The sequence below is a fragment of the Myxocyprinus asiaticus genome, chromosome 15 (assembly GCF_019703515.2).
Source record: "Myxocyprinus asiaticus isolate MX2 ecotype Aquarium Trade chromosome 15, UBuf_Myxa_2, whole genome shotgun sequence".
Lineage (NCBI taxonomy): Eukaryota > Metazoa > Chordata > Actinopteri > Cypriniformes > Catostomidae > Myxocyprinus > Myxocyprinus asiaticus.
Window position 1 is genome coordinate 11,300,561 of NC_059358.1, and position 11,447 is coordinate 11,312,007.

The 11,447-nt window shown below is 34.9% G+C and overlaps 1 protein-coding gene across 1 annotated transcript; it reads right to left on the minus strand.

The window, feature by feature from the left end:
* Positions 1–403: 403 nt before the first annotated feature.
* Positions 404–5,189, minus strand: LOC127453389 (adenosine 5'-monophosphoramidase HINT3-like). The gene is made up of 5 exons (XM_051719713.1): positions 5,130–5,189; positions 1,521–1,640; positions 1,187–1,254; positions 948–1,074; positions 404–442 (listed from the first exon to the last, which is right to left on the minus strand). The coding sequence occupies exons 1-5, from the start codon at positions 5,187–5,189 to the stop codon at positions 404–406; spliced, it is 414 nt and encodes a 137-aa protein (XP_051575673.1).
* Between the last annotated feature and the right edge of the window lie 6,258 nt (positions 5,190–11,447).

Genomic DNA, 11,447 nt, shown 5'->3' on the forward strand with positions numbered 1-11,447 from the left:
AGTCATTGAGAATAATTACCATTTTAAGCTTATTCATATTTAGAAAGTTTTGGTCACTGCTCTGTATTCTTACCATTCTAAACTGGAAGTAGCCCAAGTGTTCACCAAAAAGATTAATGGGTCTGTCAGATATATCAATGTCGTTACTATTCACCAGGCTTGTTTCAAAATAATTCAAATGTACCTGAAATTTTGTAGCAGCAAATTTGATTAGCTAGTCTGGCTGAGACTGTCAATATACCAAAGAAAACATGTAGCATTAATGAGCATATTAACCCAGAGGCACTTGTCTGTCACCTTTTGACATCATTAATAGACTGACTTGGACTCTTGTTATGAGTAACGTGGCTCTGGGCAACTCAGAAATGAAATGTAATTTGAGTTCTTCCAACTTCATGTACTTTCAACTCATTGAGTTCAGCCTTTGGAGTATCTGATCAGCCTGCAAAATGAAGACAAAACGTCAAACAAGAGTTAGCTAAAGATTGTATTCAAAATTGAATTTAAATCTGGAAAGAAATAGAAAGTTTTAGCCTTCTGAAAACAAAAGTTAAAACATTTAACAGGAGCAGTTAAGTTATATGATTTATTGTAGCAGAGCTGGTAAAACTAAGAAACATTCATTCACACAGATCCATCCATCTGCTAGAGCTGTTAGAAACAAAAAGGTTTTCATTCCCTGCAACGGTAGCCTGTCCAATTCAATTTGAACCAATTTGCTTGTCCCAATTATCTGGAAAAAAAAGGTCTCATTCAATTGATCCGTTACAATAACAGAATAAATGGCAACCTCTTGCTATTCTCAGAAAACATTTTCAATTTTTACTGCATCAATAACCTGAGCCGAGGAATTATGTTTATGTTTTTACTCGTGAACATGCAGGAAAAAAGGAGAATACTACAGTAGTAGAAAATACTATAATTGGTTGGTTAATTTGACTGCTTACTGTGATGAACCAATAGGAGTTTAATCTATGGACTAAATGGCACAAGAAGCCCATCTGACTGGCGGGTGCAAGTACATGGGGATGCAGGTGTGTGACTGAGCAGAATGGAGGCCAGTGGAAGCCAAACCTTGGAAAAGAAGTAAACACATGACATGTCAAATCTTCATTCATACAGGTCTCATTAAAGAGTACTTCAATTTATAACGCAGCATTTAACATGAAAAAGGCATTCTTATTACGTAACATCATTGAAATCAGTGACATTGTTCTTCTGAAGAATCTTTTTCCCTGTCTCCTCCATTTTCTCCAATGTATATATATATATATATATATATATATATATATATATATATATATATATATATATAAAGAGTTGATGACCGCTTAGCCACTCATGCTGTGTGTAACTAAGATGGAAAGTGATATTTATACCTTTGGCTATTTGAGCACATTGTCCACATGAAAACAGAAACATTACTGAAGGATGCTACTGCAAAAACGCTCCAGAGTAGCTACTGTCTGTAATGTCTAAACATTTACTCCAGTCTCCAATAACTCACAGTGTATTTACCTAATCAATGGAACATGCTCCTTTCTAAGTGATTTACAATTACCCACATGTTTAGTTGGTACCACCAGATAGAGATAGGGAGCTCCAGGGTGTATATCTCTTAAACAGGATACGTCCTCATTCTGAAAAAATAAAAATAAAAAATAAAAATAAATTTTTTTTTATTTTTTATTAATAACAAGAATACTTGCTCTGTATCATTAATAATCATAATCAATAAAACGAATTATATTAACTATTACAATAATTAATCACAATAATTAAATTTTAACGATAATAATTACTTTAAGCAGAGAAAGTCGCTGTCAAATTCTGCAGCTAAGACACATATTTAATATATTATTTATTATATTGTGACATTGTACATAGAACGGGATATAATATCATATATGTTCCGTGTTTTAGATTTAGTATAATTACCTGCCTGCATTTCAAAATAAAAAAAGGTGAACAGCATGCCACCGCATTAGTATATAATATATGTAATATTATAAATATGTACATTCATAATATAAAATATCCATTTAGATTAACCATTTGTAATGTTTTTAATATTAGTTTAAAACATTGTGTGAACTGAAAAAAAAAATATAAACACAATTCAGCATTTTAAGATATTATAATATTGTTTGCAACAGTGTATAGGCTAAAAGATTATAAAACATCACAAAGCATGCACATCCACAACACAAAAGTGCAGGTGCCAAAAAAAAAAAAAAAAAAATCTACATTCATTTGTATTTCATATGTATGCGACTTAAAAATAAATAAATAAATAAATAAATAAATAAATAGATAAATAAATAATAATAATAATAATAATAATAATAATAATAATAATAATAATAATAATAAAACACGATCAAGGCAACAAACTGTATTCCCAAATTATTTTTTCTTTCCTTGCATGTGAGAACATTGCATTGGGCACAGCAGTGCAATCGGTTCGCGATTCAGTCCGAATGATTCAAACAGCTCAACTCACACGCGTATTGAATCGTTTGGAGCGATTCTTACTCCTAAGAAAAAAGTAACGGTATACTTTGGAACACACAACAAGAATAGCGCTGGATGAAATGGATATTTACTTACACTTATCAAGTTCAATAGCCTGCGTGCAGCTTGTTAACCACTCCACAGGAAGGCTACCACAGGTAAGACGTTTCCCATACAAAACAGAATCAAAAGAGTTCGTGAAACCATTTAAAGTTCCGAAGTTTGTTTGTTTGACATGATCCATGTTAGTAGCCTACCATTGTATTCTTTGAACTAGGATTAAATGGGGCCAAAGGCCAGTGGTCGATTTGTAAAAAGAATTCAAGGGGGATGGTGGTGGTCTAAGGTGTTAAGAATAAGAAATATTTTAAAAATCTAGTTTAAAACATTTGTCAAGTTCTTAGAAATGTAATCTTTGTGTCCAATTTGGTTTCATACATTTTTGAAAAACCTTTATAGCATTTACTACAAGAAAATGTAAACTTTAAAAATGTCATGTTGTGTAACCATAAAGTAAAAAGTATGATAATATGTTCTTTGCACCTTGAAAACATGGGAGTATAAACAACTTCATCATTAATTTATAAAACACATTTTTTACACATTTACACTGACGGCCAGAAGTTTGGAATAATGTACAGATTTAGCTGTTATGGAAAGAAATTGGAACTTCTTTTCACCAAAGTGGCATTCAACTGATCACAATGTATAGTCAGGACATTAATAACATGAAAAATTACTATTACAATAATAATAATAATAATAATAATAATAATAATAATAATAAAACTACTTAAACTACTTCAAAGTGTTCTCATCAAAAATCCTCCATGTGCAGCAATGACAGCTTTGCAGATCCTTGGCATTCTAGCTGTCAGTTTGTCCAGATACTCAGGTGACATTTCACCACACACTTCCTGTCGGGAACTTCTCACACACCTTACAGTCTAGCTGATCCCACAAAAGCTCAATGGGTTTAAGATCCATAACACTTTTTTCCAATTATCTGTTGTCCCATGTCTGTGTTTCTTTGCCCACTCTAACATTTTCTTTTTGTTTTTCTGTTACAAAAGTGTCTTTTTCTTTGCAATTCTTTCCATAAGGCCTGCACCCCTGAGTCTTCTCTTTACTGTTGTACATGAAACTGGTGTTGAGCAGGTAGAATTCAATGAAGCTGTCAGCTGAGGACATGTGAGGTGTCTATTTCTCAAACTAGAGATCTGATGTACTTATTCTCTTGTTTAGTTGTACATCTGGCCTTCCACATCTCTTTTTGTCCTTGTTAGAGCCAGTTGTCCTTTGTCTTTGAATACTGTAGTGTACACCTTTGTATGAAATCTTCATTTGTTTTGGCAATTTCAAGTATTGTGTAGCCTTCATTCCTCAAAACAATGATTGACTGATGAGTTGCTAGAGAAATCTGTTTCTTTTTTGCCTAATATTGACCTTAAGACATGCCAGTCTTTTGCATATTGTGGCAACTCAAAAGACAATGTTAAGCTTCATTTAACGAACCAAATATCTTTCAGCTTTGTTTGATATAATGGCAAGTGATTTTCTAGTACCAAATTAGCAATTTAGCATGATTACTCAAGGATAAGGTGTTGGGGTGATGGCTGCTGAAAATGGGGCCTGTCTAGATTTGATCAAATAATGACTTTTTTCAAATAGTGATGGTGCTGTTTTTGCATCAGAAACTATACTTTGTGATCAGTTGAATTTTGGTGAATTAAAGTACCAATTTCCTTCTGAAACAGCAAAGTTTGTACATTATTCTAAATGTTTGGCTGCTAGTGTGTGTATATATATATATATATATATATATATATATATATATATATATATATATATATATATATATATATATATATATATATATATTTATTTATTTTTTGTCAAAAATATCATCAAGAAGTTTTCTCAGAGTTATACCACATGACCTGAACAAAATATGGCTAAAAATGTCAAAATATCAGATTTTTTTTATTTTTTTACTTTATACAGATTCGCCCACTGTGACACATAAGAATTGTTCGAAGTATAATGGAAGTTTAGGCTGTTTCTATGCAGGATTCTTAACAGTGGTCAAAAAGTTGTTCTACACACAAAAGCGATTTATAGGTGAGTTAAAAAAAAACATGTAGGCTACATGTTGTAACTGTACACTTGTCATAGCAATATCTTGCCTTCTGTTCTCTTCTTTTTAAAGAAAGACAAAAGATTTCCTTGTACTGTTCTCTTGGCTATTTTTGAAATTTTTGAACTCAACCCATCACAAAACTCTGACACACCTGTTTGCCGGTGTTGTGGCAAAATTTGACTCCCCGCCAAATTCTGACTCCCGCCTACCTCATTGGCCCTTATCCCTAAAGCCCACCTCTACACCCACCCCTAACCATCATTGGTCCCTACCGCTAAAACCCATTCCTACACCTACCCCTAAACATACAGATATAGGGAGTCAAAATCGGCACGACACCGGTGCTTTCAGAAAACCGGCGCCTTTTCGTTGTGGATAGAGAGCCTCATGGTTGCCAGATTGCACAACTAAAGTGTCACCCTGGCAGCATATTTCCAAACTGTGTAAGTGTACGGATTTGATTGGGGGATTTCACCTCTTGAAATCTGGCAACCCCAAACGTGTCAAAATCGAATTGTGATCGGCTAATCGCCATTATTTAAAGTCTGTTATTTAGCAAGCTTTTTCCCCTTTTTCTCCCAATTTGGAATGCCCAATTCTCAATGCACTCTACGTCCTCGTGGTCGCATAGTGATTCGCCTCAGTCCGGGTGGCGGAGGATGAATCCCAGTTGCCTCCGCGTCTGAGACAGTCAACCCACGCATCTTATCACGTGGCTTGTTGAGCGCGTTGCCACGGAGACATAGCGCGTGTGGAGGCTTCATGCCATCCACCGCAGCAACCACGCTCAATTCACCATGCGCCCCACCGAGAACAAACCACATTATAGCGACCACGAGGAGGTTACCCCATGTGACTCTACCCTCCCTAGCAACCGGGCCAATTTGGTTGCTTACGAGACCTGGCTGGAGTCACTCAGCACGCCCTGGGATTCGAACTAGCGAACTAGCGAACTCCAGGGGTGGTAGCCAGCGTATTTTACCACTGAGCTACCCAGCCCCAAAACGTTATTTAGCAAGCTTAGAAAATTTTATATTTTACTTGCATGATTAGTTCTAAGTAATACATGACACAATTAATCTAAAGGGGATGGTTTTTGGTATTTCTTGCAACAAGGGGGAACGGCATCCCCTCGCATCCCCCCTCAACTCAATCCCTGCCAAAGGCATACCTTTAGGGCAATGTGCTTTTTTCTGGTCACAAAGTGTATCAAGATTGAAAAAAAACTAAACTTTATTGAATATTGATAGTGCAACATAATGTGTGTAAAAATAAATAATAACGGAAGCTTGTTTTGATTAAATTTCTTAAAATTAAAAAGAAAAGTGGTGAGGGCGCATTTTACCATATGGGGCCCCACATTTGGGATAAAAGGCCCCCATGGGGGATAGTGATATAGTCAATATATAGAGACAATAGTTATAGGGCAAAATTAGACAAATACTTTTGAGACCACAAGATGTTTGGAAGGGATAATGTACATAATGTACAGTCAGCCGGTTGTTATCACACAATATGCCTCAGGGTTTAATTAGGAGCAAAATCTGACCGCTGGATGGCACCACTGACCAATCAGAATAGAGTATTCTAGAGAGCCGTGTAATAAAATTGAGTAACAAATTAAGATAATGCTTATTTAAAAATAAACACTTGAGAAAAGGGTTAACCATTTTCTGTTAATTTCAATCACATTTGGCATTGTATAACATCTCAAGTGTTCTATAAACAAATTAATCTCCATTGTGATTTAATCAGTCAAGTTGAGCCCACTTTGAACATTCTTCATAGCAAATCTATTCGCCCCACTTAAGGAAAACAATATGTTTTATGGTGGCCTTTAGCCCCTTCAACAGGGGCTTTTTACCCCAAATACCATCCTTTAACTGGCCAGTTATTAAAAACAAAATAACTTTTGATTTAATTACCTTGAACAAAACTTAACATGACAAATAAGTATTTTTCTCAAAATACATATGATAGTTGCAGGGATTCTCATTAGCTGCATAAATTTGCAACATTTTAAAAATTATTTAATATTAGATAAAATTAGCTCAAAATCAGACTTTTGACACTGCACTCAAGGATGGATTTCATGGAACAGTAAAATTTGCAGTGTATAGTGACAGGTGTTAAGGAAAGTACTGTGGTAGTTTTAGTTGCTGTGTAGTGTTTAAAATAAAATAAAATAATCAAAAGTGCCTTTAGCCCCATTGTACCCTACTTTTCAACACCATGCTACCCGAACATGCTGATAATTCAGTAGTACCATGGTATATATCAAAGTACTACCATCAGGGGCACATTAACGCATGGGCTTAAATGGGCTGAAGCCCAGGGGCCTACAACTCCCATGGGGCCTAGCGGGAGGAGCGCGTTTAAATGCTTTCAGCGTGAAACGTGGTTGTTGACATGGTGACAGTGCGCAACCAAGGTGCTGCCAATGTTGTTTTTCTGTTGTACTTCTTTTGGAGATGTGTTTTGTTTACTAATTGCATGTATTAGATCAAACTTAAAGGGATAGTTCACCCAAAAATGAAAATTCTTTCATGATTTACTCATTATCCTGGCATCCCAGATGTGTATGACTTACTTTCTTCTGCAGAACACAAATTAAGATTTTTAAAAGAATATTTCAGCTCTGTAGGTCCTCACAAAGGAAGTGAATGGGTACCAACATTTTCTAGCTTTAAATCCATATAAAGGCAGCATAAAAGTAATCCATATTACTCCAGTGGTTAAATCCAAGTGTTCAGGCACGATATGATGGGTGTGGGTGAGAAACAGATCAATATTTAATATCATAAATTCTCCTCTCTGCCCAGTAGGGGGCAATATATATTAAGACTGTGAATCACCAAAAAACACAGATGAAGAATGGGAAACTGAAGTGGAGATTGACTGAGCAGGGAGGAGAATTTATAGTAAAAAAAAGACTTAAATATTGATCTGTTTCTCACCCACACCTATCATATTGCTTCTTAAGACATTGATTTAAACACTGGAATCATCTGGAGTACATTTTTGTTGCCCTTATGTGGATTTTGGAGCTTCAAAATTTTGCCACCCATTCACTTGCTTTGTATGGACCTACAGAGCTGAGATACTTCTAAAAATCTTAAATTGAGTTCAACAGATGAAAGAAAGTCATTCACATCTGGGATGGCATCAGGGTGAGTAAATGATGAGAGAATTTTCATTTTTGGGTGAACTGTTCCTTTAAGGAAAATATGAAGTAATGCGGGTTGTAGCAAGCTACTTTTTCTATGTTACTTGTAGTGCAGCTATCAACTTTTTCTTATGGGTAGCTTTCTGCTTAGCTGCTTTTTCTGTAGGGTAGTTACTATCTAGCCTGCATTGTTTGAATAGCTAATACGAGCTTGCCTAATTCTGTGTATTACATCAAAAGGTAATTTGTGTATATTTTTGATAGGACCTATGTTTGGACATATGTTGACATCTTTTAAGTATCTTTTATGTGTCTGTTCTGTTGCATTTGTTCCTGCATCATTAGAAACACAGGTAGTATGTAATAAATGCATAGTTGCAAAATAAAGGTGTTCAGAGTTAAAGGAATGTTCCGGTTCAATAAAATTAAGCTCAATCGAAAGCTTTTGTGGCATAATGTTGATTACCACAAAAATTAATTTCGACTCATTCCTCCTTTTCTTTAAAAAGGCAAAAATCGAGGTTACAGTAACTATGTTTCCATCCAGGGATTTTTTGCGGAAAAATTTAGTGTCACAAGAATTTACATCATATTTGTCCTTACAACAAACAGCATAACAGAGAGGTAGCCTACACTTGGTATAATGAGAAGACTCGAGTTTTCTTGAGGTTTCTTTAAAAAACATTAACTTTATTCTTGATGAATGTTTTTCCAGACTTTTTATGGACTGTGCGTTCCCGAGCCGGTAAAGATTATGGTGTGTTTTACCAAAACGCCTGATAAAAAAATAAAAAACATTTTATATTAATCAACATGATGGTAAAATATAAAATGTGAATCTGCACTGTCCAGCCTGTAACCTTATTTATGGTTGTTTAACTTCTCAGAGTGTCTGAAGTGGATGTCGGCCAACGAGAAAATGCATTTATTTTTTATTGTATTGCAATAACAGACAGTTTTCAGAACAGAAAAACAAAAAGAGAAATACAATTCAGCACCATGGTGATTAAACAAAGTGCCAAAATAATTAAGCTAATATACAGATAAAAATATACATAAGAGAAAAGGGATATGAAGGTAGTAATTAACTTAAATGAAGAAAAATAAATCATAACAAGTGTACAGATATAGATAAAGTCATAAATAACAGAGCTATATGGGGTCATATATTATACCAAAAGTTATACAAAGACACCAAAACCCATTCACATATTCCAAGTGTTGATGTTTTTTTTGCTTTATTTTATTTTTTATTTTTTTGGAAAAGGGTGGAAAGAGTTTTAATGTAAAATCCAACATCTTTGAAAAGAACGACTGCAGATTATGTTGGCTGTTATGTATGGAATGATGCAGTGTTTCTCAAGCATTTCATGCTATCAAGTGTTTATTTACACATGTAAAAGAAAAAGAAATGGCTTGTTTTTTTTTTTGTTGTTGTTGTTGTTGTTAGAAAAATTAGGGAAGAACATAAGCACACATTTTTGTGATTTGAGAAAAGTGAAGAGGAGTGTTGAGGTTTTGATTTGTTGTTTGGACATCGCAGCCCCGCGTTTCACAACATATTTTCTGCAAGGACAAAAATATTACATAATGTGATCGGATTGTCCATATTTTAAAGAGCACCTATTATGGTTTTTCAAATATTACCTTTCATGTAGTTGTTATATAGCTGTTTGTGAATGTAAAAAAGTCTGCAAAGTTTCAAAAATCAAAGTGCACGACAAATGGAGTTATTGACTCCCAAAAGAAATAACTGATTATGAACACCTGAAACGAGTCGTTAGTAATTCCAGACTTACTTCCTGTACTAACCTACAATTTGGTAAAAAAAAAAAAAAAAATGCCTCTGGTATTCATTGGCTGCTCGCGAACATCTTTGACCCGCCCTCAAACACTACACTAAGCTGTAGACCAATCACAACAGACTGGGACATCTGACCAATCAGAGCAGAGTAGGCTCTCTGAAAGGAGGAGTTTAGAATGAATCCTTTAGAACGGATCATTGAACGAGTCGTTTTTGACACTGGGAAAAAAAGGTAATCCTGCAAATTAAATTATGAGCAAATTAAAGTGTTTTTTGACCTTGGATGCATGTAAATCTGTTGTATGAGACCTTTAAAACAAAATTAGGCATGTTTAAAAACCATAATAGGTGTTCTTTAATTCAGGAGTGTAATATAGGATTACAGGCTCATTTATGCCACCAGTTCTGTTGTATTTTGCCAAGTATTCCAATCAGTTTCTTCTAATAATCCCAGAAACAGATGAGCTACTTCTCCAATTCTACATCGTCTTCTGATATTTCCTACTATTGCAATTATGTGAAATTAAACAGTAAGCTGGCCAATACTCTCTACATTTTACACAAATGTGGGGACATCTGGGACGCGAAAGGTTGGCACCAGTTTTTTTGGTGATATTATACTATATACTATACTATACTATATTGCAATATATACTATATTGCGATATAGTCAAAATGGAAACGGCTCAAGGGCAGATTCATTTTGCACTAAACCAAAACTCATGCTACAAAGTGTTTTTTGTTTTTTTTAGAATGATGTCATGACGCACACAATTTTATCGGTTGAAATTCATTTGTGTGGTAATCAACATTATGCCACAAATGCTGTCGATTGAGCTTGAACCTGGAAAATTCCCAGGGCCTCTTTTACATTGGTTACATGTTCTTCTTTGTTTTAGATTATTGGTAGTAGCAGACTACCAATCTAATCTTTTTGATTATAAGTAGATTCTTGGATTATTCTTGATTTATTATCACCTATGTCTAAAAATACAACCACACATGTCTTCATCCAGCCAATACAAACAGAGTTTGAGAAAAATCCCCCTGCAAAATAACACAGATGAAGCTCTCAAAGGGTTAAAGGTTACTAATCAAGAAAGGCAGAATGGATAAGTGATTGACAATGCACTATGTTAAACTGTTCTGTTTATCGGGTCAACCGAGCAATTCATCCTGAGCACTCCAATATGTCAGGATGCCACATTTACCACCTTAATGTATGCAAATGATGTCATTAAAATGCATGTTCATGTTTAGTCTCTAAATTAAGAGCTCATTTGCACTCCCAACAATCCAGAGATTCATTATTACAAATTACAAAAATAATAATGACTCGAGACATAAAATTTACTCTCCTTGTACACCCTCCCCTATTTACGTTATGAATGTGAAAATAATTTATGTGACAATCAGCAATTTGCAGCCACTGTATTGGAGGTTGTCAGCTAGCCAAAGCTATTATGTTATCTCTTGTTCTGTGGCTCCATATAATAAATAAAGAGCCAGAACATGACTGTACGCAATTACAGTCTGGTATGGCATTGTAAGCATGCAAAGGGTTGCAGAAAAACAGAATTTCTGATAAGTGCGAGGACCAGGCAATATGGGACATAGAAGATGATCGTGATGTGAATGGAAAAACATAAAGAAAATAAGGAGTTGCTTGCAGACAACAACTGACAGATCTTATGTATCTTTTAATAATTCATGATCGAAATATCAACTCCAGCACTGAGGAAGTCAGTGTTTTGTCCTGAAGAGGTTGTAGAATTATGCATGAGGCATGGGCTTTGCAAATAGATCCTGTTGATTAAAATGGA

Coding starts and splice junctions, on each gene's coding strand:
- LOC127453389 (XM_051719713.1), bottom strand. CDS start 5,189: ATGGCGATTAGCCGATCACAATTCGATTTTGACACGTTTGGGGTTGCC. Junction 1,641..5,129: donor GGGTTGCCAGATTTCAAGAG/GTGAAATCCCCC, acceptor TTATTTTTTCAG/AATGAGGACGTATCCTGTTT. Junction 443..947: donor ACTCCTATTGGTTCATCACA/GTAAGCAGTCAA, acceptor TTCATTTTGCAG/GCTGATCAGATACTCCAAAG.